We start from the raw sequence: 25,246 nt of genomic DNA, 5'->3' as shown, positions 1-25,246 counted from the left end.
CTCCCTCCCTCTCTTTCTTTTTTCTTTTCCTTCTCCTCCTGCGATGAGGCTACATTTTAATGTTGTATTTTACTTTTGTTTTTAAGTTGTAATCATTCATCTTGTTTTTATTATTGCTTGTAAGCCGCTCCGAGCCCGGCCTTGGCTGGGGAGAGCGGGGTATAAATAAAAAAATATGATGATGATGATGATGATGATGATGATGATGATGTGACAGCCCTTCCGATACTTGAAGATGGCTATCATATCTCCTCCCAGTCTCCTCCTTTCCAGGCTAAACATACCCAGCTCCTTTCAACCATTCCTCATCAGGCTTAGTTTCCACAACCTTGATCACCTTGGTTTCCCTCCTCTGCCCACCTTCCAGCTTGTCAACGTCCTCCTTAAATTGTGGTGCCCAGAATTGGACACAGTATTCCAGGTGTGGTCTGACCAAGGCAGAAGAGAGTGGGACTATGACTTCCCTTGACCTAGATGTTGTATTTCTCTTGAAAAATAAAAGTAAGTATCTTGAGAGAGCCAGTGTGGTGTAGTGATTAAGAGCGGTGGACTCATAATCTGGTGAACCGGGTTCGCGTCTCCGCTCCTCCACATGCAGCTGCTGGGTGACCTTGGGCCAGTCACACTTCTCTGAAGTCTCTCAGCCCCACTCACCTCACAGAGTGTTTGTTGTGGGGGAGGAAGGGAAAGGAGAATGTTAGCCGCTTTGAGACTCCTTCGGGTAGTGATAAAGCGGGATATCAAATCCAAACTCTTCTTCCTGGTTATGCCACTAAACAGCCCTTTTATTCCTGATGCCTCCAGAGATAATGTTTTATCTGAACACTGCACATAGCCAAGAATGAGGAGGTGTTGCGACACAATTAATTTATTAAATATAAACAATATAAGAGAGTTTGAATGTTAACGTGTATGTATAAGATGATGTGGCGTTTGCCCGTTCTTTTGGAAATGTCTGTAGAGGGGGAGATAAAGGGTTAATAGGCAGACCAATAGAAAAGCTGGAGGCGGAGCCTACCTGTTTATAAAAGGGCTTAGCCCCAGGTTGGTTTTAGTGGGTTGGTTGAGGCAGTTGGGAAAGCGGTTGGCAGTCAGTTGGAAACAGAGAGTTAGTGCAGTTGGTTCTTGTGTGAGGGGAGGTAGAAGAGTTAGGGACAGAATAAAATAAGACTGAGAAGGTAAAGTGTAACAGCGTTTTCAATGCATTTAAAATTTATTTGCGCTTGCAATAAATTACAATCTTCATTATTTTCTTCTTCTTCTTCTTCCTCCTCCTCCTCCTCCTCCTCCTCCTCCAGCCTGGAATAGCCTTTTTTGTTGTTGTTGCACCACACGGTTGACTCATGTTCAGCTTGTGGTCCTCCAAGACCTCTAGATCCTTTTCACATGTAGTACTGGCAAGCCTGTTGTTCCTTATCTTATATTTGTGCAGCTGGTTGTTCTTGTCTGTGTGGAGAACCTTACACTTGACCTTTTTGAGATTTATTTATTGTATTCACAGAACAGCTTTTTCTCCAAGGATCTCAAGGTGGTGTTACATGGTCCCATCCCCCCGCTCCTAATTTAATCCTGATAATAGCCCTGTGAGGTAGGTTAGGCTGTGAAGCATTGCCTGCAATAGCAGGTATATCTTAAGTTGGCGGTTGGAGGATGGATGGCGGCTAACAGATTGAGGTTGAATGCTGACAAGACAGAAGTACTGTTTTGGGGGGACAGGAGGCGGGCAGGCGTGGAAGACTCGCTGGTCCTGAATGGGGTTACTGTGCCCCTGAAGGACCAGGTGCACAGCCTGAGAGTCATTTTAGATTCACAGCTGTCCATGGAGGCACAGGTCAAATCTGTGTCCAGGGCAGCTGTTTCCCAGCTCCATCTCGTACGTAGGCTGAGACCCTATCTGCCTGCGGACTGCCTCGCCAGAGTGGTGCATGCTCTGGTTATCTCCCGCTTGGACTACTGCCATGCGCTCTATGTGGGGCTACCTTTGAAGGTGACCCGGAAACTACAAGTAATCCAGAATCCGGCAGCTAGACTGGTGACTGGGAGCGGCCGCTGAGACCACATAACACCGGTCTTGAAAGACCTACATTGGCTCCCAGTACGTTTCTGAGCACAATTCAAAGTGTTGGTGCTGACCTTGAAAGCCCTAAACGGCCTCAGCCCAGTATATCTGAAGGAGTGTCTCCACCCCCATCGTTCTGCCCGGACACTGAGGTCCAGCACTGAGGACCTTCTGACGGTTCCCTCCCTGTGAGAAGCCAAGTTACAGGGAACCAGGCAGAGGGCCTTCTCAGTAGTGGCGCCCTCCCTGTGGAACGTCCTCCCACCAGGTGTCAAAGAGAATAACAGCTACCAGACTTTTAGAAGACATTTGAAGGCAGCCCTGTTTAGGGAAGCTTTTAATGTTTGATGTATTACAGTATTTTAATATTTTTTTGGAAGCTGCCCAGAGTGGCTGGGGAATATATAATAAATTATAATTATAATTATTATTATTATTATTAAGTCCCATTGGGATGGACTTCCCCTGTGTGAGTCTGCTGAGTGTTCCACTAACACAACAACGTTTTCAGCTGAATTTGGGGGAACCAACTGATGCATCCATTGTGTTGAGCTATTTCAATTTCTTTTGTTTGATTTGCTCATGGCAAACAGCTGAAAGTCTGTAAATCTTCTTAATAAACCTGATTTGCAATGGGGGTTGAATAATTTGAATGCAACTGTCTGTGTTTTATGATTTTTTTAAATCTGATGCTGGTCTACTGTAAGAGAATGTGTGTCCCTTATTTCTACGGTTGTATGTATGGTTGTAGCGGCTTCTACCTTATGCTGGTCTATGATTTCAATCGGATCATAAATCCGTCATTGGTTATGTTGAAAAAGAGGTGTGGTGACAGGCAGAAATCTGAGTCAAATCAAACATGCCTTTCATACCTGTGTTCACTGTGACACTTGCTCCCTGAGTCAAGTCAAATGCACCCCTTTGTCTTGCCTGGGATCTCAGATCATGGCCTTAGAGGAAGATTCCTGTGGATTATGGCTGACCCCAGTAGAAGCTCTGAGCCCTCTCCTGTTGCCCATTCCTCCTCTGATTGGAATAAGCTCAAAACAATGAAAATCAATGACAGGGGTGATTTTATATGACTTTTTAGAGGTCCACACCTAGAGGAATAGGCGCAGACAAAATCTAGGCATTACATTTGATGCAACTTGGTTGCTAGGTTGGAATTCACAATTTCGCTGGAACCCAGCGGGCATCCTCTGCTGTGAAACTTGGCCGAGCCCCGTTTGAAGAAGCAACGCTTTGAGAGGTGCAGTACCTGCATAGCCCTTTCCTTTTTTAGGGGGCGCTGCTTCACAACTGTCAGGAGCCGAGCGCTTCTCATTGGCTAAACGGTCATAGCGGCTGTCAGAACGGAAGCTTCCGATTGGTCCGCGGTTTGGGTGCTGTCAAAATGGTGACTCCTGATTGGCTGAGCTTTTCTAAGTGGGGGGGGGAGGTCTTGAATGGATGTGGCTTTATTTCACGTTATCGCCACCCATTGAAGGGAAGACAAAAGGAAACAGCGGGGAAACAGGATTCGTTGCCTGATCTTTGTGAATTCCGGCGAAGAGTCCTCCTCGGTAACATGGCCTTCCCGATTTCCTTTCGTGCAATATAAGGGGGAGGGGGTTGCCCACCTGCCCCTTTGTGAAATCTCCCGCCTCTCGAGGGGCTCCTTTTGCCCCCCCCCTTGCGCGGAAACTTCCGACACTTCAGGTTCTTTTTGGAACGCGTGCACCCTGGAGGTAAGGTTGCAGAGCAGTGAAGCTCCACTTCCGAGAGAGGAAAGGAGTTGTGGAGCAGGCCCTGGTCCTTCTGCTGTGTGGAGCCCTATAAGCCTCCTGCCCCTTCCCCCAAGTCTGACCCTGACGACGCCCCCACCCGAAAGCCATACAGTGGTACCTCGGGTTACATACGCTTCAGGTTACAGACTCTGCTAACCCTTCTGGGTTACCTCGGGTTAAGAACTTTGTTTCAGGATGAGAACAGCAATCGTGCTGCGGCAGCAGAGGGAGGCCCCATTAGCTAAAGTGGTGCTTCAGGTTAAGAACAGTTTCAGGTTAAGAACGGACCTCCGGAAGGAATTAAGTACGTAACCCGAGGTACCACTGTACTTGGAATCCCACCAAACTGAAATCCAGAAGAAACGTTGCTCTTTGTTTAGTGACAGCCTGAAATCCTACTATCTGCGTTTGCGAGTGTGCGTGCCCCTCTGCGCCCCTTCCCAAACATTTGCAGTAAACTGTTATAATAATCTGTGGGGAATATTCATTGAACACAAGGTAACATGTAAAAGAATATGAAGTAACACACATGCGTGCAACTATGTTTCAACACCTCAAACCCTCCAAACAAAGTCCTTTATTAGTCACACTGCATTGAATGAGTGGCTATCAATAGTGGAAAAAGGGCAGCTGTTTACCAGCTCCATCTGGTATGCAGAATGAGACCCTATCTGCCAGCAGAATGTCTGGCCAGAGTGGTGCATGCTCTGGTTATCTCCCGCTTGGACTACTGCAACGCGCTCTACATGGGGCTACCTTTGAAGGTGACCCAGAAACTACAAATAATCCAGAACGCGGCAGCTAGACTGGTGACTGGGAGCGGCCGCCGAGACCACATAACACTGGTCTTGAAAGACCTACATTGGCTCCCAGGACATTTCCGAGCACAATTCAAAGTGTTGGTGCTGACCTTTAAAGCCCTAAACAGCCTCGGTCCAGTATATCTGAAGGAGCATCTCCACCCCCATCGTTCAGCCCGGACACTGAGGTCCAGCACCGAGGGCCTTTTGGCGGTTCCCTCACTGCAAGAAGCAAGGTTACAGGGAACCAGGCAAAGGGCCTTCTCGGTAGTGGCACCCTCCCTGTGGAACGCCCTCCCACCAGATGTCAAAGAGAAAAACAACTACCAGACTTTTAAAAGACATCTGAAGGCAGCCCTGTTTAGGGAAGCTTTTAATATTTAACAGACCACTGTATTTTAATACTTTGTTGGAAGTCGCCCAGAGTGGCTGGGGAAACCCAGGCAGATGGGTGGGGTATAAATAATAAATTATTTTTATTATTATAAAATTCTTTATAATAAAGTGCTGGGAAGTGCTGGGTGAGATCCCATGGACAGTAATACTAAAAGGAAAGGGAGTTCATGATGGCTGGGAGTTTGTTAAGAGGGAGATAGTAAAAGCACAACTTCAGGCAATACCAATGAGACGGAAACATGGAAGGTGCCTAAAGAAGCCAGGGTGGCTATCTAAAGAACTTTTAACTGAGTTAAGATTAAAAAAGGATGTGTACAAAAAATGGAAAAGGGGGGAAACCACCAAAGAGGAATTCAAACAAATAGCCAGCACGTGTAGACACAAAGTCAGAAAAGCTAAAGCACAGAATGAACTCAGGCTTGCTAGAGAGGTTAAAAGCAACAAAAAAGGCTTCTATGGGTATGTTCGTAGCAAAAGGAAGAACAAAGAAACAGTGGGGTCACTCAGAGGAGAAGATGGTGAAATGCAAACAGGGGACACAGAAAGGGCTGAACTCCTCAATGCCTTCTTTGCCTCAGTCTTCTCCGATAAAGAAAACAATGCCCGACCTGAAGAATTTGGAGCAAATGATTCAGCAGAGAAAACACAGCCCAGAATAACTAAGGAGATAGTACAAGAATACTTGGCTAGTTTAGATGTATTCAAGTCTCCAGGGCCAGATGAACTGCATCCAAGAGTATTAAAAGAACTGGCAGATGTGATCTCAGAACCACTGGCAATCATCTTTGAGAATTCCTGGAGAACAGGCGAAGTCCCAGCAGACTGGAGGAGGGCAAATGTTGTCCCTATTTTCAAAAAGGGGAAAAGAGAGGACCCAAATAATTACCGCCCAGTCAGTCTGACATCAATACCAGGGAAGATTCTGGAGCAGATCATTAAGCGAACAGTCTGTGAGCACCTAGAAAGGAATGCTGTGATCACCAATAGTCAGCATGGATTTCTGAAAAATAAGTCATGTCAGACTAACCTGATCTCATTTTTTGACAGAATCACAAGCCTGGTAGATGAAGGGAACGCAGTGGATGTAGTCTACCTTGATTTCAGCAAGGCATTTGACAAGGTGCCCCATGATATTCTTGTAAAGAAGCTGGTAAAATGCGGTCTTGACTATGCTACCACTCAGTGGATTTGTAACTGGCTGACTGACCGAACCCAAAGGGTGCTCATCAATGGTTCCTCTTCATCCTGGAGAAGAGTGACTAGTGGGGTGCCACAGGGTTCTGTCTTGGGCCCGGTCTTATTCAACATCTTTATCAACGACTTGGAGGATGGACTCAAGGGCATCCTGATCAAATTTGCAGATGACACCAAACTGGGAGGGGTGGCTAACACCCCAGAAGACAGGATCACACTTCAAAACGACCTTGACAGATTAGAGAACTGGGCCAAAACAAACAAGATGAATTTTAACAGGGAGAAATGTAAAGTATTGCACTTGGGCAAAAAAAATGAGAGGCACAAATACAAGATGGGTGACACCTGGCTTGAGAGCAGTACATGTGAAAAGGATCTAGGAGTCTTGGTTGACCACAAACTGAACATGAGCCAACAGTGTGACGCGGCAGCTAAAAAAGCCAATGCAATTCTGGGCTGCATCAATAGGAGTATAGCATCTAGATCAAGGGAAGTTATAGTGCCACTGTATTCTGCTCTGGTCAGACCTCACCTGGAGTACTGTGTCCAGTTCTGGGCACCACAGTTCAAGAAGGACACTGACAAACTAGAACGTGTACAGAGGAGGGCAACCAAAATGGTCAAAGGCCTGGAAACAATGCCTTATGAGGATCAGCTAAGGGAGCTGGGCATGTTTAGCCTGGAGAAGAGGAGGTTAAGGGGTGATATGATAGCCATGTTCAAATATATAAAAGGATGTCACATAGAGGAGGGAGAAAGGTTGTTTTCTGCTGCTCCAGAGAAGCGGACACGGAGCAATGGATACAAACTACAAGAAAGAAGATTCCACCTAAACATTAGGAAGAACTTCCTGACAGTAAGAGCTGTTCGACAGTGGAATTTGCTGCCAAGGAGTGTGGTGGAGTCTCCTTCTTTGGAGGTCTTTAAGCAGAGGCTTGACAACCATATGTCAGGAGTGCTCTGATGGTGTTTCCTGCTTGGCAGGGGGTTGGACTCGATGGCCCTTGTGGTCTCTTCCAACTCTATGATTCTATGATTCTATGATTCTATGATTCTTATTTCACCAGAAAGCAGCAAATCCTCCCTGCTGCTTGCAGGGCATGTCCAGCTCATGATGGACATCTGGCCAGTCTGACTGGGCCACATCCTGGCTTTGATGGACCTAAAATACAGCACACCCCTGTCCTCCCCTGTGTGTTGTGTCCCCTGGCAGAAGACCTCCATTCATCTGCACTGGATTTGGAAGGGTCTCTCTGTGCATGCTCTCTCCCCGCCCCCCCTCACTCTGCCCCCAGGAAGAGCTGGTGATTGATGCATTTCTGGAGGAGGGGGCTGCCAGCTTTGACCTTGCTGTTGTCTTCTGGGAGGGCTAAGTGGTTGGGGACTTTCTTGCCGCTGAACCTCAACCAGAGCCAATCACAGGCTCGGAGGCTGCCTGGTCATCAGTTGCTGGGCAGGGAAGATCCAGCTGTTGCCAAACCCAACACTTATTGCTCTCCTCCCTGGCTGCTGAAGGAATCTTTCTCTAGGCTAGGGAAAGGGGAGAGAAAAGAAGGGGAAGCCAGGTTACCCCCACCCCATCCCCCCTCCTCACCCCTTGCATTGGATCAATCCTACTTTGTGGGATCAGCCCACCTGCTGTGGAGCCCCCCCCCTCCTCACCCCTTGCATTGGATCAGTTCTACCTGCTGTGGAGCCCTCACCCCCCCCCCCGTCTCTGCTGGAGGACCAGCCTTTCCAGCGATGAAATTTGGGAGAGGCTGCTCTGCTCATCCCAAGGACCCCCCCCCAAAAAAAACCTTAGAAGCCCCTGGGATAACTTTAGACTTTTCGCATGTACTGCCCTTGGCAGACTCTCCTCCTTCTAATGGGCACATGCCTTGCTTCACTTAATTTCAAATGAGGCAAGCCATCCCTCTCACATTCACAGGACCTGCGGCTCTTTCTGCTGAGGGGGGCCCTGGCATCCTGCCCCACAGCCTTGCCCTGGCAGCTCCCCTGGCCCCCCCTCCCCACACGATACTTTGCAGAGGGTTCTCCTTTGCTTCTGCCTTGAGATCCAGGAGAATGTTTCCTCTTTTGCTGAAAGAGGATCTGCAAGAAAGACCCCATTTCCCCTTCTAAAGAAACCGTGACAACTGCAAGGTATAATATTGCAGAGCAGGCTGGGCCTTGTCTGCCAGTCCCTGCGATGTCCCTGCACAAGCCTTGGCCCCAGAAGGGACGCCTCTCCCAAACCCCTCTCTGGGGGGTCATGTCCCTCCTGGAGCCTCTTGCCAGGGGGAGGAAGAGCTGGACGACTCTTTCGACTTGCATTCATTTCTGGAAGGAGGCATTTCTGCAAGGCACACACAGAATAGGGGCAAAAGAGGGAATTACCTAAAATCGCAATTCCTCTTAAGCCATTGCTGCTGGGCTGAAGGGGGGGGGGGCTATACTGTGGGGGGGGGGCTGGAAGCTACTTCTCTAGGAGGAGGTTTTGCTGCGCTCCCGGTTGACCTCCGTCTCCTGGATCGTGGCCAGCTTCCCTCTTTCATTTCCCTGAATGCTGAGCTGTGCTCCAGGCCTCCCTGTGGGGGGAAGCGAAACTCCCCCCAGCGCCTTTCTGCAGCGTCTCCTCTGCTGCCAGAAACAAGGGGGCAGAAGAAGGGAGACATGTGCTATGGGCCCGGAAGTCCTGCTTCTGTCACCAGGGAGCAGGCTGCCTGGATCCTGCCCCTCCTGTCCAGGGACCCCCTTGCCCCCCTCCTCTTGGTCTGTTTCTTCCTCCAAGAGGCCTCCTTCCCAGCCCCAGGCAGGAGCTGCATGGACACCCAAATTATACTGGCACTGCCTGCAAGGAGAAATCTAGCACATCAGGGAGGAAGGCTGCAGGCCAAGCCGTTGTCCCCGTTTCCTGCTTGCAGGGAGGTTATTCTGCTTCTCCTTCACATTGGGGAGAGGGCAGTAAAAACATGAAGCTGCAGCTACAGTGGAGCAGTCCTGTCTCCCTTTCTCCCATGGGAGCCGTTGTGGAATATCGATCTGAAGTTTACAGCCTCAGCGCCTCTGGGGGTCCACAAAACCCACGTTTTTCACACCCAATTTGTCCCCTGGCAGCCCCTCCCTGAGCATCTTGTACTCCGAAGAGATTTTGACCCAGAGTTTCCTCCTCTCTCTCTCCAGCCAAGGTCCTTCTCTGTGGAAGTGACTCCTCCACTCTTGAACTGAGCCTTTGCCCTCAGGTGTTGCTGCTCTTTTGTGCCACCACCAGGAACTGGGCCAATGTGCAAATCCAGTTCTGGGACTGGAAGCTCATGTACAGATAACCTGCAACCGTGGGCGTAGCCATGATTGTTTTTCTGGGGGGCAGGCCTTTTGTTAGGGGGCAGAACCTCAGTTTGCTTTGTATTTTAATCGATTTTTATTGATTGGGGGCAGCAGTCCACCCCCCACCCCGGCGGTGCCCATGCTTACACACTATTTGATTGGTCCTTTTTTTGAAGCATTTTTTCCTTCAGAAAAACGAGATGCAGAGAATTCACACTATGGGGGGGGGGGGGCTGAGTGCTGGGATAAAATTCCCTCCTTCCTCTTTGAAGCAAAACGCAAAATGCAGAGGCTGCCACAAGCTCACAGCTTGCAAACATTGTTGGTACTGTATTTTTCGCTCCATAAGGCACACCAAACCGTAAGACGCACCTAGTTTTAAGAGGGGTAAATCAAGAAAAAAAATCTGTGTGCAGCCTGTCCGCTTCTCCCAGAGCTTCTGGGGCTGCCCAGTGAAGCCCGGTCCCCCCCCCCAGCCCCAAAGAGCAAAGAAGCCAAGACAGCGAGCGGGATCCATGCACTCGCTGTCTTGCCTTCTGCCATAGCCGCGCGCAGCCTCTCCCGGCCCTGAGGGGCTACACGTGGCTATGGCAATACCCCCACCTCCCACAAAAGCCCACAGGAGCCGCGCACCCTTTAAGGAGTCAGTCCCTTCTTCCTCCTGGGGAAAAGCCCACAGGAGCCGCGCAGAGTTGGGGGCTTTTCCTGCCTGCCTCCCCCCTGCATTCGCTCCATAGGATGCACACACATTTCCCCTTACTTTTTAGGAGGGGAAAAGTGTGTCTTATGGAGCAAAAAATAGGGTAATTAACATGAAGAGTCTGCCATTTGCAGTTTTGCATTTAAGCGCAAAAATAGAAATCAGAGTATTGGATTTCACATTTTACATGGGATGATTATTGACGGTGGGGAGAAGACAGCCTCTTAACTCTCCCGCCAGCCTCCCCCCGTAATTCTTTGAAGCGGCTCTTAAAGCCAGAGATGCTCCAACGATGATGTCAGGGGTTCAGGAGCAGAGGCACAGGAAAGGGAGGAAATAGAGAGCGAGGGGGAGGAGTCCGAAGGAAATGTTAGCGATGACAGCGGTCCGAGGTCTCTGAGTCTTTCCAGCGAATCGGAAGATTCACAGAAAGGGGCTCCCATGGTCAGGGCAAGGGGGGTGCCTAGGGGGACACCCCAGGAAGAAGGGGCCAGAGGGGACTCAGAGAGCAGCAGTTGGAAATCAGGACCAGCGTCCACACCAGAGTGCAGTAGGGGGGAGGAGTCCCAGGCATCGGGATCAGGCGGCGCACTGCCAGCGGGAGGACATGAGTCAGGATTGGCCACGCCTCCATCGGGGAGCGAGGAAACGGTCGAGAGGAAGGTTGAAGGCTGGGCGCGCGCGCCAAGTTCAAATGTACAGGAGGGCGGCACAGTTGGCAGCCCGGATAGGGAGCCAGGTCCCAAAGCCCGCCGAAAAGAGCGGGAGGAGTCAGGGGGGTCAACGTCAGCGTCAGAAGAATCCAGGAAGGAAGGGACCCCGGGGGGTAGCAGAACCCAGAGGAGAAAGGAGAGACGGAAGAGGTGGAGTAAGGCTAGAATCTTAAACTGGTGTACAGGGGGCGGAGATTCAGATGGAGCTTCGCCGATCTAACCCTAGACGTAGAGCTGGGGCGCTGCGGATTGAAAATGGAAACTGTACTTCAATAAAGACTTTTGCACATTACTACCGGCTAGCGTTGGTCCTCTGTGAGCTGGGACCTGGAGCCAGCTCTGACAGATGACTTGTTTAAAAAGTTCCTGTTTTGAGGGAACCCAAATGTCACAATCTCCACTTCTGCCTTGAAGCACAAAACAGGGTTGGGGGAGGGGTAAAGCAAAGTTGTTGTTGTTGCTGCTGCTGCTGCTTGGGGGGGGGTCTATAGTGTTGTCCTGCTGGGGACTTTCCTGGAGGGGAGGCTTGATGGGAGCCAATCACAGCTCAAGTCGCTGCCTGGTCATCAGTTGCTGGGCAGGAAACGCGTGGCTCTCGCCAAACCCCTTCGAGTGCAGCACTTGCTGGTCTCTGACTGTGTCCTGGGCTGCTGAAGGGGAGAAGGAGCCTTTGACAGGCAAGAGGGAGGAAGGAGGAGGAAGACAGCCTGCAAAGGTCAGGCCACCCACACCCCACTTTCTCCCTCACCCTTTCCCTCTGGATCAGCCCTTCTCCAACTTCTGACTTTTGGGGATCAGCCCTCCTGCTGTGGAGGCCCCTGTTCACTTGCACCAGACCAGACTTATCCCAGATTTGAGGAATGTTGCCATACGGAAGGATCACTGCTCAGGGGCCCCTTCTTGCCCACTTGGGGTCTCTTGGCAATGCTAGACTCTGACTCTTACCCCCCTTACTGGTAGCAGGTGTTCCTTCAGCCGCTTCCAGATGTGGAGAGTCAGCCCTGCAGCCTTGAGGGGCCTCCTGCTCCTTCTGCCGACTGGGGCCCTGGCCTTCTGCCCCCAACTCTTGCCCCGGCGGCATTCCTGCCCTGCCCCTCTGCCAAACTCTGCCTTCTGTCTTGCTGCATTAATTGGCTCCCCCCGAATTTGGATCCCACCCATTTCAGATCCAGAAGAAGGTATGAGATTGCAGAGCAAGCTGGGCCTTGTCTGTTGGCCTCTAAGATGTTCCTGCTCAAGGCTTGGCACCAGGAAGGCCGCCTCTCCCAAACCCCACTCGGTGGTGTCATTTACCTTCTGGAGACTCTTGTAAGGGCAAGATAGGGAGAGGAGGGAAAACACCAGATCAAGATACCAGAAAAGAATGAATCCTTCCTTGAGGAGGTTAAGGCATGATCCAGGCAACACAGCCAACTCATGACTGGGTTGCACGCTGACCTTGCATGTCCTGAAACACACCCCTTCCCTGCAGGTTGTTCCCCCTGGCAGAAGACATGCAGTCATCCACCCTGGATTTGTGGGGGGGTCTCTGCACATTTCCTCCCTCTTCCCCCCATCACTCACGCCAGTCTCAGGAAGAGCAGGTGCTTTGCTCTGGTGAGGCATTTTAGAAGAGGCGGGTGGCCTGTTCAGTCTCTCTCCTCTGTTCCCCCAGAGTGGGAATCTATGGGTCCTGTGGGATAACGGTTTGGTTCTTCACACAACCCACAGCAGGCCTTGAGGACCAGAAGAGTTGGGTTATCAGACTGATAAGGGTCCCTTTGCTCTAGCTGGCTTCCATAGTCTTCTTTTATCTACCAGAATCTGGGCCTAGAGACACGAGGAGTCAGTGTAGCCACTCTGGTTGCAGTGCTACCCATTTCCTCAACGGTTCACCTTTTCATTTCGAAATAATAAATATATCCAGAGGTTATAGGCAGAGAAAACAGCACTAGACACAAATCAATAAACTGTAAGATTTATTCATTTTTTTTGGAAATATGGGAGCATGTATGAAAAACAGCCGTTGGGCTGCACAGAAGCCATTGGGAAAGTTTGGCAGAAGAAAAGGGGATATTTTCCTCTACACGGACCGATACAATCCTGGTTTATGTGGACAAGAAAGGTGTTTGGGGTCTCTTCCCAACTAAACTTCCCCAACAAGCTGGATGAATCCTCTTTGGGATTAAGGAAACACCTGAGGGGTGTATTCCTGCAGTGCAATGCACGGAACTGAGTAAGGCTCTCTCCAAAAACTGGAGAGGGAGGTGAATGGTTTTGGGTAAGTGGGGTGGAGATATGAATTAGTACGCCTGACACTCTGTTGGCAGGGGGTCTCCTTGAGTCATGCAGATGCAAGGCCAGGCAAAGCAGGAAGCCCCCACAAAAACTATCCTGACTCAACCATGGAGTTTGGGGGAGGATCAGCAGCCAAACCACAAGCCCCTCTGTCAGAGATGATTTACCTGAGATTCCTGCAATGCAGGGGGTTGGACTAGATGACCCTTAGGGTCCCTTCCAACTCTACAATTCTAAGATTCTATAAAATGCACAATTACTATACAGCCAGAAGCAAAGGCACCAGGGAGTTTCAGAACCTGCATAGAGGGAGCTGTAAATGTTGAACCATGGCAAGACATTTAATGTGAGTAAACCATATACTTTTCCTATTTAATTAAACAGTCAGAGCAATTTATTTGCTAAGAGGGAAACATAAAAGGGAGAAAAGTAATGTACGTCTGCCTAAGCATCTTTGGCTATCATAATTGTTCTTAAAAGCTAAAAAGCTAAATATATTATTGAAAAAGCTTCTAAGGATAAGCTGCACACGGAGGAAGCAACTCCTTCCAGCTGATTCATAGCAGAAGAGACTCTTGGCAAAGGAGCTGAGCTGAGAGGGTTGAAGGAAGAGGCTGTCAGGAAAGGAATCCTCCATTATCTGAAAAGGAAGGAGAAGGGAGCAGGTGAGCTGGGAGTACTGAGGCTGAGCACCTTCTGGGCAGGATGAGGCCCACCCCACCCCTGTGCTGTGTGTTTTGCCTTCCCTTGTATTTGTCTCTGAGCCCCTGAAGGGAAACGGGTTCGACTCACATGAAGCCCCTGCAATCGTTCATCCTCATGGCCTTGAAGAAAAGGATGGTGCCAGCGATGATGCCCAGGATGCCAAAGGCCAAGCCCAGGGCACACAGCACGTTCTCCATCGTCTCCGGGATGGGAGAGGGTGCCTTGGAAACTGGGATGGAGAGAGAGGGGACAGGGCTAAGGGGGGGGGGACTCTGATTCTCTGAGTGTGTTCATCAAAAGAAAGAACCCAGGAGTCCTGACACACCCATCCCACAGCCCTTAGTGCACAACTTTTAAGTTAAACTGAGAGAAACTAACTCAAGGAACCCCCAAAAGGTGGATGAGCACCTTTTTGTCTTCTATGGCTAGCAGGAGCAGAATAAATTATTCAAAACTGCAAGTGTACTTCACTTGCATAAATTACTCTGATCATCAGAACATGTTTCTTATAAGCCATGAATCTGGGTTTCTGAGTTCAAGTCCCTGAGAAAAGGCCCAATCCTGCCCGGTGCTTACCCCAGATCTTCTCCATCTTTCCCTCTGGGATGCCCCAGTGCTCCACCTGGCAGACGTAGATGTCTCCCTGCTGAGGGACGAAGGGGAGGTAGGAGAACTTGCGGAAAGTGTTGTCCACGCTGGGGTAGAAGTCTGTCTCCTCCACGCCCTCGGAGACCACCTCGTTGTTCTTCAGCCAGGTGACGTTCAGCACTGGGGGGGAGAACCTGTCCACAAAGCAGATGAGGACGTTGGGGTCCCCCAGTTCCACGGCATTTTCCGGGTACACAGTGGCCGAAGGAGCAACTGAGGAAGGAGATGGAGAAAGAAATGGGATTAAAACCCATTTTAAGCAGTCTAGAAATGGAAAGCATAGCAATTAGCTGCTGTGGGTTTTTTTGCACCGGGTGTTCAGGTTTGGTAATGCCCCTGAGCTTGTACAGAGTGCAGTGCTGCCCCTCCCACCAGGTTTCCCTTCCCTTTTAGCCTGTCTCCGTCAGCCAAGGACTGGCTCCCTGGAGCAGAGTTCCCTCTGGGAAGGCAGAAAGGGGTCCTGAAGGGTCTTCCGTGTCAGAAGCCAAGAGACCACCCCCTGCCTGCCCCCCAGCTCTCTCCCCTGTCCTACCGTTCAGGGCACGGGTGCGGTTGCTTCGCTTCATGAGCACCTCCATGTTGTTCTTCATGACGGCGATGTTGGCCAGGGCGCCCTGCACCTCGAAGCTGGTGAAGCGCTGGAAGTCCGGCAGCCTCCAGACGTTCTGCTTCTTCTCCCAGTCCACGTGCAGGATCTCCTCGTTGTCAAACTCCAGCAGGAACTCCCCGGACTTCTTCTCCGAAGGGAAGCTCTCCTGGAAGAAGTCCAGCTCCACCAGGGTGTCCTCCACTGCAGGGGGGGGGGGAAGGAGAGAGGGAGGCTTTAGGACCCCGCAGCAGGATGAGGGAGAACCTGCCCCATTGCTAGGAATGGGGCCACCACCAGGAAGGCTCTCAAAAAAGTTGGGGGGGGGCTTCATCTGCTCCCAATCACACAGACTTTAAAATCCCCTCATTTCCGAGCCATCACAGCCCCAAAAGGTGATTTTCGGGGGCATTTGTGTTTGCGGTGATTCTGGCAGATCGAAAGTTGGAGGAATCCTTCGAGAGACCAATCCCTGACTCCTTACAGGGTTGTTGTGAGTATGGCAAGGATGTAGCTCTGCCCTGAGCTCCTTGCCCCAAAGTGAAACCAAGAATACAAGGATTTCCTCGGAGTTTATAAGGGTTCTGCTCAGAGATGTTTTTTAGGGTCTACCGATGTTTCTGGCCCCTTTTGTGTTGCTGGGGGGGAGAGAGACCATTCTGTCTTGGGGGGCATTAGGGATGTGGGGGGCTGGTCCCTTTTGGGGGCGACCACTGGGGGCTTCGGAACCAGGCAGGTCTCTGTGGCAGCCTAGTCTATAAAGGAGAAAGAACAATTCTTCTTTTATCTCCCTTTCCCTCCTCCCAACAGGAAAGGCTAGAGGAACAATCCCGAACTTTGAAGGAAGGCAGGGTGGGGGGTGGGGGGTGCTGTTTGCATCCAGTCCTCCCCCCTCTTTTTTTTAACCCCGGGACCAGCTTAGTTGAGGGTTCTGATCCTCCCTCCCCTCCCTCGTGTTTTGGGGGCGTCCATTTTCCTTCCTCCGGACCAGGCAGGTCTCTGTGGCAGCCCACAGAGAGGACTAATAATTCTGGTTTATTTCCCTTTTCCTCCTTGTAACAGGAAAGGCTAGGGGAACAGATTCCGATCTTCTAAGCTAGGTGGGGGCGGGGGGAGTGCTGTTTTCACCCCGTTTTCCCCTCTCTCTTTTTTTGGACCACCTTATTTGAGGAACCAAATCCTCCTTGCCCGTCACCCTCCCATTCCACGCACCTCCCAGCACTCTTTCGTGGGGGGGGGGCCGTCCCTTCCTCCCCCCATCCCTCCGTCTTCCCGGGCGCAGCTTCTGCACCTGTCAGGGGGAGGGGGCTTCTCCTCCCTTTGCCCAAGAGACCCCTCCTCCTTTGCCCACCAGCAACGCCCAGGGGCGCAATCTTTCTCCCCCCTCCTGGGACCCCTCCCCAGGCATCTCCCCCTCCCTCCTGCGCCCCCCGACCTTTCAGGGCTCCGGCCCCCCTTGGCGGGGCGAGGAGGAGGGTCGCCCAGAGGCAGCAAAGGGCTCTTCCTCCTCCTCCTCCTCCTCTTCCTCCGGGCTCCATCTCTGCAGCTCTTCCTGGGCCGAGGCGGGCGAGGGGCGATTCAAGCCCAAGTGTCCCTTGCCCCTTCCTCCTGGATGCTCGCCCTCCAAGTGGCTGTGGGGCGGGGGCGGCCAGGGGGCGGCTTTGGCGGAGCAGAAAAGTCCCTGCCAGCTCGGCCAATGAGAAAGCGCCCTGGCGATGACCAGCCTGTCTCCAGGTAGACCCTCCCCAGGCAGGAGCCTCAGCCGGAGACGGAGCGAAAACGGCAGCAGGAAAAGGGCAGCGAATATTTTTTGGGGGGGTGGCTGGATCTCCCCAAGAGGGGAGGGGTCTCCTCCAGGGAAGGGGCTGCGGGGGCTCCTCTCTGTCTCCCCCCTTGTGTGTTTCTTCATGGGGCTCCTCAGACACCAGCGCCAGGGCTGTTTCTTGCAAAGGGGAGCTGGGGGCTTTTATTGGGGGAGGGGTCTCCTTACTGGGGGGCTGCCAGGTCTCCTCGGGATGCAGGCTGGGGGGCCAAGAGGGGGAGCCCCCTCCCTCAGCAGACAGTTATCCCCCCCTTGAAACTGAAATTTCCCTTTTTTTCTGTCATAGTAAACTTTTGGATGGAACTGTCAGATTCCTGTTAAGCTTTATATCCCCGCAAAGGTTTTCTGGGAAAGATCTTGATTCACACGCGACGCAGCAACAATGGAGACCTCAGAAGCAGCTGCGAAGGCAAAGAGGAACTTGCAGGTCGAGCGAGAGCAGAGAGAGCCCTTGAGAATGCTCTTTCCAGGAGTTCCCTGCCTGGCGACCGATGACGCTGCCCCGGCTCGGAGGCGGATTGGACGCTCGCGGGGCGGGGAGGCGGAGTGGGCGGGGCTTGGGCAGGAGTTTCCCCCGGAGCTGAGCGGAGAAAGTCCCATTTGGGGGCGAAGAAGAGAGAAGGATGGGGGGCTCCGGCGCTGCGCCTTTGGCCTTTGGGGGGCTCCTGCTGGGGATGCTGGTGGTCTCCGCTTCGGAGGGGCTGGGCGTGGAGGCGCCTCCAGGTGAGGAAAGAGTCTGCCATGGGGGCAGAAGGAAGAGGAAACTCTGCTTAGCCGGACCCCCATCGGTGGGTTCCTTTGAAGATCCCTCCTGGATGGTCTTCCATAATCTTAGCAGTGAGTCCGTAAGTGACTGTGGAGGCCAATTCTGGATCCCCACGTCCTTCCACAGTGGGGACATTGGTTTCTGGGTGGGTGTTGATCCCCTGAGGGTTTGCCAAGTGTGCCTTCCTCTTAGCACGTTTCTCCTTATCGTCCTCAGTTCGAGTGTCTTCAAAGCCCATGACACCTTTGGTCAAGGCTGTTCTCCAAATGGAGCACTCGCAGGCCAGTGTTTCCCAGTTGTCAGTGTTTATACTACATTTTGTTAGATTTGCCTTGAGAGAGTCTTTAAACCTCTTTTCTTGACCACCAGCATTACGCTTTCCGTTTTTAAGTTAGGAAACCACAGTATTCACACATTAAATAGTCTTCCTGCAGGACAGCTGATGGCAGGCAGCCCTAGGGGACTTTTTTGCGGGGCGGGGGGGGGGGGGAGCTGAATCTGGCCCTGAGCGCTTCTTCACCTGCCTCTCAAAATCATCCTCATCATTCTTAGTCCATTTACCTCGCATCATTTCCAAGAGATCTCAAAACCAATTATTAACTCTAGAAATGCCTCCACATAATGCATAAATAAATATACCTTTATTCTGCTCCTAACACAGGCATGGGCGTAGCCAGAATTTTTTTGGGGGGAGCAGGACTTTTGTTAGGAGGGGGAACCTCAGTTTGCTGTGTATTTTTATTGATGTTTATTGATTTCGTGCGGGGGGGGGGGAACTGCCCCTCCGTGCCTACGCTCATGACACCGGCAGCAAAATTGGGGCAAAGGGGACCCTGAACTCACCCCCCCCTCGCGGCAGGTCCCCTCTCCCAGCCACACGCCCCCCCTCCCCGCCTTGGGGTCCTCTGGGTGGTGAAATGCGTAGACAGGCGTCGCTTCCTGCGCTCTGGCAGGGAAAGCGAAAGTGAAACCGGGTCTCTCGCAGCAGGAGGGGTCCTCAGCGAGGGGAGGGTTTTTTTTGACTGAAGCCCCCTTCAGCGTCTCCCACCCTCCTCGGCATCTCGCCCTTTTCCTGGTCTCTCTCCCACCCCCAACATTTCCTCTTCCAGCGGGGGGGGGGGCAATAAAAGGGGGGAGGGACGAGATAAGCGTGGGCGTAGCCATTAGGGGCAGGGAGCAGCTGCTCCCCCCTCAAATAAATAAATTAAAGCAGACAGCTCGGTTCTCTCTCTGCCCCCCTCCCTTAATTCTGGCTACGCCCATGGGGTCCAGGGTCTTGGAGGTTGTGGCTCCCTCTCCACAACGGCCTTTGGCTGCCGCTCTCTCCCTTTCCTTTGGGAGGAGGTGAAAGGGGGGTGAAAGGGAGGTCTCCCAGCTCAGCCCCCCCCCATGCGTTCATGTGACACGAGAGAGAATGTCTCTCTCCTGCCCGGCGTGGGCAACTATCCGCTGTCGTGGGAGCTGCGCCCTTAAAGGACCCAGAAACCGGAAGTCTCCAACCCCCCCCCCATTTCATTCTCCCCCCGCAGAGCACTTCCTGTACCAGGGGAAGGCCGAGTGCCACTTCTTCAACGGGACGCAGCGGATCCGCCTCCTACAAAGGCACTTCTTCGACCGGCAGGAGCTCATGTACTTCGACAGCGACCGAGGGAAGTACGTGGCGGTGGCTGAACTGGGGGAGCGCGACGTCAAGAGATGGAACCAGGACAAGGACGGCCTGCGGAGCATGATGTCCAACGTGGATGCCTGCCGGGTCAACTACGAGATCCACGCGCCCATCTTCAAACCGCGGCGCGGTGAGTCCAGAATGGGGGGGGGGGGTGTCTTGGGAAACGGGACCCCGGAAGAACCCAAAATGGGGTGGGGGGGCGTGGGGTGGACCCGGGACTTTCTCCCCTCCCTGCCCCCCCCCCGCCCTCCCGCTTTTCAGAGAGGAAGAGGGGCCTTTCCGGATTCCCCACTCCAGAGGCAGAGTTTCTGTGTCCCTGGAAGCATCATAACCCGTTTCGTGTCTCTCTTAGTTTATTTCTTTATTATTAATTAAATTCGCATCCCACTCTATACCTGTAGGTCTCCAGGCGGCTTGCACCACAAAATTGCAGTATTTACAATAATAATAATAAGAAGAAGAATAACAACAATAACCACAACAATAATAGAAGTAATGATTTATTATTATTAATAATAAAATAATAATAATAATACCCCATCCATCTAGCTGGGTTTCCTCAGCCACTCTGGGTGGCTCCCAACAGAATTAAAAGCACAGTAGAACATTAAAAACATCCCTAAACTTCATCTACTGCATGCGATGTCCATGGTCCCCCCTCTCCTCATTCCATCCGCGCAACGACCCTGTGAGGGAGGCCAGGCTGAGGGGAGGGGCTGGCCAGGGACACCCAGGAGACTCAAGGCCCGGGGTGATTTGAACCCAGGACACAGTCCAACGCTGGACTACATTAGAGTGGGGGCTGCAGGGGGGGGGAATAGGCAGCCTTTCAGGGGGAGGAGAGAGAGCACATTTCAAGCAGAAACCCTGAACATTATTAAAGTGCAAAATGATGTCATTTGGAAATTACTCAATTATTAACTGTGACACCTTAGCCTCGTTTCCTGCACACCAGACATGGATTCAGGTACGGCTGCCATACGTCCAGGTTTCTCAGGGAATCGCAGTGTTTAAATCGGGGGGGGGGGAGGGGGTTTAGAAATTAACCCCACAATCTCAAAATCACATACATTCAGGATTAAATAATAATTATAAACATTGTCCATTTCTTTCCCACCCACTCATTACTATTTTCAGCTACAAGGCTCCCCTCCAGCCCCCCCCCCCCGTCCTCCATGGATCATCCCTAGGATCCTGTGCAGTGAATTCTGAAGATCATCCTGTGTGCCAGGAAAATAGGAAGGAGAAACTCCTGAGATTCCCAGGACTGGGAAAGGAGACAGAAGGATGGAAAGTGTCCTAGGAAGGGGAGGGGCATCCCAAGGACCCCCAGGGAGGAGGAGTTCCCAGTTTGAGGAATGCCCAGCCTGGCCACTGGGGAAACTGGACTGACTTTGGGGAGATGGGGGGGGGGGTCAGAGATCCCACTGGTGGGAGTGGGAAGTTGGGGGCTGGGAGCGCAGGATCGACTGACTGTCCCAGGGTCAAAACTAGGCTTTCGGTCACCTGGGACAAAGACCCAGTTTTGTAACACACACACACACACACACCCCTTGACACATTTGTTCATAAAGGGCATGAAAAGAGGTTTGGAAAAGGCTGGAAAAGAGAAATAGTCTCTCCAAATTGTAACACTGTCTGTGTGCGTATCTGGCTTTCATTCAACTTTAAGAAGATCTCAGAGAGCAGTAGATCATTTGAGGAATTCTAAGAAATATCACGACTGTTTGTAATAAAAATAAAATAATGGAAACTGATAACGATCAGGCACAAAGCAGAGAGTAAGTCCTATTGAACCTCTGAGTAAAAATGCGTACAACTGCAGTATAAGACTGCAGAATCTTTACACAGTTACCTGGGAGTAAGCTCCATTGAATTCAGTGGGACTTCTGAGTAGTAAAGGCTTGCAGTTTAAGGCTCTAAAATAAAAGAATAAATACTCCACAAGATTCCTTCAAAAATTGCTGGCTGCTAAACCATTGCATTTAAAAAATTTAAAGTGGTTTGGCTACATTTTCCTCCCAAATTACAGGAAGGGATAAATACAAAGAGCTTTGTATGCCAGCATCACATTTCATTCATTGCAGGTATTTTATTGTCAGTATAAAGAGGACTCAGTTTTTGTAGCTGATTGTAGGCAGCAGTGCCCTCTCTATGTGTTCATGTGGTGTAAACACGTATGTTGTCTTCTAGAGATCCAAATACACACACACACACACACAAATGAACACACAAGCAAGCAATACTCCAAAGTGCTTCTGATCCCAAAAGGGCAGGAGGGGATTTTCTGATCTCTTCACCACTTGTAATTCATCTCTGAGACTTTAAGGGAAGCAAAAGAAGAAGAAAGAAAAAGAAAACTTTCCCTTCTCAACTTTGCGTGCAGAGCAACCTTCTCCAGGATTTCTCTTTTGCACACAGTTCCAAAAACAGAGGGGGGGGAGGGAATGGGAGATCCTTTTCTAGGTTTCCCCGTTTCCCCTTGCAGATCAGCATCACTCAGCAGATGCTTTTAGACTGTGGAGCCACCAAGAGGGTCTGCGGTGGAGGGGGGAGCCCGTGCAAGCTAGGAGCCTCAGTGGCGCCCCTCTAGAGGTTTCACCCGGGGCTGAGACCCTGGCTAGCCCCCCCCCCCCCAGCTACAGCCCTGAGCTGTCCACTGGGATGGTGGGAGAGGATCCCTCATTCCCCTCTCCTCCCTCCCTTGAAGCCTCCAGGTCCCTCCCTGCCTAAATCTCTGACCTTCCTCCCACATCTCCCTTGCCTCCCTCCCACAGTCCGGCCCAAGGTGAAGATCACCCCCACAGACAACGTTGAATCTTCACCACACAACACTCTGCTGATTTGCACCGTGAACCGCTTCTTCCCTGCGGGGATCGAGATCAAGTGGTTCAGGAACGGGAAGGAGGAGCCCAAAGTGTGGACCACGGACCTCATCCGGAACGGGGACTGGACCTTCCATATTGAGGTGATGCTGGAGACAAAGCCAGAACGTGGAGACGTCTACACCTGCCAGGTGGAGCACGCCAGCTTCGAAGGCCCCGTCACGGTGAAATGGGGTAGGACGCCTTCCCATCCCTGACCCACCTACTGCCCAATGAATTGGGGGGCATTCCTGGGGGGCTGGATGGGTTGCTCCCCCCTCAGGGGGCTGATCCCAGGCCTGCCTTTCCTCACTCACGGCTTTTTCTTTCTTCAGAGCCACAGTCGGACTCTGCCAGGAGCAAGATGTGGACGGGGATTGTGGGGATTGTGCTGGGGCTGGTCTTTGGGGCCACTGGACTCGCCCTTTACCTGAAGAACAAGAAAGGTGAGGGTGGGGTGCCAGGGGAGAGGGAGGGTTGGGTGTGGGGCTGGGGTGGGCTCCGGGGCCCCCTCCTCTTCTTAGGCAGAGGCTCTGGAGAGGGTTCTGTTCCTTCTCCACTCCTAGGAGGTCCCTCTTGGTGTCTCAATGGAGCCTCAGCTATTATGGAGATGGTCTGAGGTTTAAATCTGTAGATGAAGACCTAAACCTCCCATCCAACATATGAGGGAGAAATTCAAAAGCATCTCTGGCTCTGAAGCCTTTGAGCAGAGTAAGGACACAGAGGTTTTGCAGCTTCCTGGTCCCAGCAGTAAGTCAAAGGCTCTCTCTCCCTGCTGAGCGAAGGGCCTTTGAGACACTTACAGTCAGGAGGCGGAATTCATAGAATCATAGAATCCTAGAGTTGGAAGAGACCACAAGGGCCATCGAGTCCAACCCCCTGCCAAGCAGGAAACACCATCAGAGCACTCCTGACATATGGTTGTCAAGCCTCTGCTTAAAGACCTCCAAAGAAGGAGACTCCACCACACTCCTTGGCAGCAAATTCCACTGTCGAACAGCTCTTACTGTCAGGAAGTTCTTCCTAATTCATCTCCCTTGGGTCTTTGAGACACTTACAGTCAGGAGGCGGAATTCATCTTCCTTGGGTCTGAAATAAATCCCCGAATCAACAATTGGGCAATGCAGAGCCCCAAAAGGGGCAGCCGAAGGAATATGGGAGGGTTTGTGGGGTGGGGGCATTGGGTAATGGGGAAGAGGTTAGTTGGCAAGGTGTTCTCCAGGGTCCTTTCTGTATCGGGAAGGAAATATTTATTTCCTACAAAGACTCTTCTTTCACCCCTCATAGTCCATAGGACAGAAATGGGGGGGGGGGGGGAGTTCCTAGCTGTGCCTGGAGTGTGTCATCTTGCTCTTGTGGGTTGGGGGCTGTTCTCAGAGAAGCTATTTCAGGGGACATCTGGTGCTGACTGAATCTTTCTGTTCTTTATTTTCTCTCCCAGGGCAAGCTGTTCCTCAGCCTGCAGGTAACTTTCCTCTCTCCTCTTCCATCCTCCTCCTCCTCCTCCCCCAACCCCCTTCTCCTGGCTGCTTGCTGTGCCCCCGCCATGGCTTCCTTGCAGAACAGAGGGGAGGGGCTTTCTATGGACAAATCCGTCCCCTGATGCACACAGTCCAATATCATGTCCGGGAAGGGGGTCTCCAGGGGAATGTCCCACCTGGGAGACAGTCAAGCAAAGTTCCTTATCAGAGGCTGAGTGAGGAGACCAGGGCTGGCATTTGGCCACATTTGGTCCAGGGTCTGTGGTTCCCCATTTCTGATCTAGAGAGATCTCCTTGGTCTCTTCTGAACCTCCTCTTCTCCACTGCCAAAGCCAGCCAAGTCTCCCTCCCTCTTCCTCCTTCCCTCCTCAGAGCGATGGGAATTGTAGTTCACAATCTCTGGTGGCTGCTCTATGGAGTGTCCCCCCAATCTTGCCAGGGATTCTTGACCCCTTTCTCCCTATTCCTCACCCCACAGTGATGGGCTTGTCTCCCTCCCTCTGCCTCCTTCCCTCCTCAGAGCCCTCCTCAGAGCGATGGGAATTGTAGTTCACAATATCTGATGGCCGCTCCATGGAGTGTCCCCCCAATCTTGCCAGGGATTCTTGACCCCTTTCTCCCTATTCCTCACCCCACAGTGATGGGCTTGTCTCCCTCCCTCTGCCTCCTTCCCTCCTCAGAGCCCTCCTCAGAGCGATGGGAATTGTAGTTCACAATATCTGATGGCCGCTCTATGGAGTGTCCTCCAAGTCTTGCCAGGGATTCTTCCACCCCTTTCTCCCCATTCCTCACCCCACAGTGATGGGCTTGTCTCTCTCTTCTCTGCCTGCAGGACTCATCAGTTAGACTTTGCTGCTCCATCAGGATCCTGGGATGTGGAGAAGCTCTGTTCTTCCTGCCAGTTGCCCTCTGTCCATGCTCAGAGGTGGAAACCTCCTTGGAAGGTGGATGGAAGGAGTCACAGATCAAGAACGACAGGGTCCACCCCTCCCCCACCTCTGTTGCTTGCTGGTCATTGGGGGAAAGTTTCTTTTTGTGTTTCCCTTTCCGCTTGTTGATTGCAAGTTATGGCAACCTGATTCCTTCTTTGCACCTCTCTGCTAGAGAATTTGTGCCTTGAATCTCCCTGGAGGAGCCTGAGCTGTCCCTGAAAACAACCATGAATCTCCTCAGACTGCCAGGACTGGTCCTTCAAGCCCTGATGGGGAGACTCAGAGCTGGGTTGGGGAGGGGTCCCATGTGGCCTCCCAAACCTCTCCATGTGGCCCCTGGGACTCTCACCAGCCTTGTGTTGCCCCCTTCCTTCAGACTCTTTGCCTGGCTGGGATTTGTCCTTCTATTCCTTTTTTTCTTTTTTTTTTAAATATTGTTTATTTTCATACAACAAATTATTCCAAGAATGTATTTTTCCGCATTCCCCCCTCCCCCATACATACCACCCTGCCTCCCCCCTACCACTTCCCTCTTTCTGATTTATTACCACATATTGTT

The 25,246-nt window shown here is 51.7% G+C and overlaps 1 protein-coding gene and 1 pseudogene across 2 annotated transcripts; one reads left to right on the top strand and one right to left on the bottom strand.

Annotated features, from left to right (window-relative positions):
• Positions 1-12,883: 12,883 nt before the first annotated feature.
• Positions 12,884-17,013, bottom strand: LOC310670851 (HLA class II histocompatibility antigen, DR alpha chain-like). The gene is made up of 5 exons (XM_083426657.1): positions 16,589-17,013; positions 15,100-15,357; positions 14,496-14,780; positions 14,007-14,148; positions 12,884-13,854 (listed from the first exon to the last, which is right to left on the bottom strand). Exons 1-5 carry the CDS (start codon positions 16,689-16,691, stop codon positions 13,851-13,853), a joined length of 792 nt encoding a protein of 263 aa, XP_083282783.1. The 5' UTR covers positions 16,692-17,013; the 3' UTR covers positions 12,884-13,850.
• A 438-nt stretch (positions 17,014-17,451) lies between these two features.
• On the top strand, positions 17,452-25,104 carry LOC310670801 (H-2 class II histocompatibility antigen, E-S beta chain-like; annotated as a pseudogene). Its single transcript, XR_014515516.1, has 6 exons — positions 17,452-17,698; positions 19,271-19,537; positions 22,188-22,469; positions 22,610-22,720; positions 23,716-23,739; positions 24,588-25,104. The product of XR_014515516.1 is annotated as an H-2 class II histocompatibility antigen, E-S beta chain-like (transcript).
• The last annotated feature ends 142 nt before the right edge of the window (positions 25,105-25,246 follow it).

Source organism: Podarcis tiliguerta (genome assembly GCF_965153285.1).
Source record: "Podarcis tiliguerta genome assembly, chromosome: 2".
NCBI lineage: Eukaryota > Metazoa > Chordata > Lepidosauria > Squamata > Lacertidae > Podarcis > Podarcis tiliguerta.
Note: the sequence above shows the minus strand (reverse complement) of the source record. Positions and strands in the feature narration are given on the sequence as shown.

Bases quoted from the DNA above. Each gene is read 5' to 3' on its own strand.
- LOC310670851 (XM_083426657.1), bottom strand. From the start codon at position 16,691: ATGGAGCCCGGAGGAAGAGGAGGAGGAGGAGGAGGAAGAGCCCTTTGC. The intron at 15,358-16,588 runs GTCGGGGGGCGC...CCCCCCCTGCAG, and splicing joins GGGGGCCGGAGCCCTGAAAG to TGGAGGACACCCTGGTGGAG. The intron at 14,149-14,495 runs GTAAGCACCGGG...TCTCCATCCCAG, and splicing joins AAAGATGGAGAAGATCTGGG to TTTCCAAGGCACCCTCTCCC.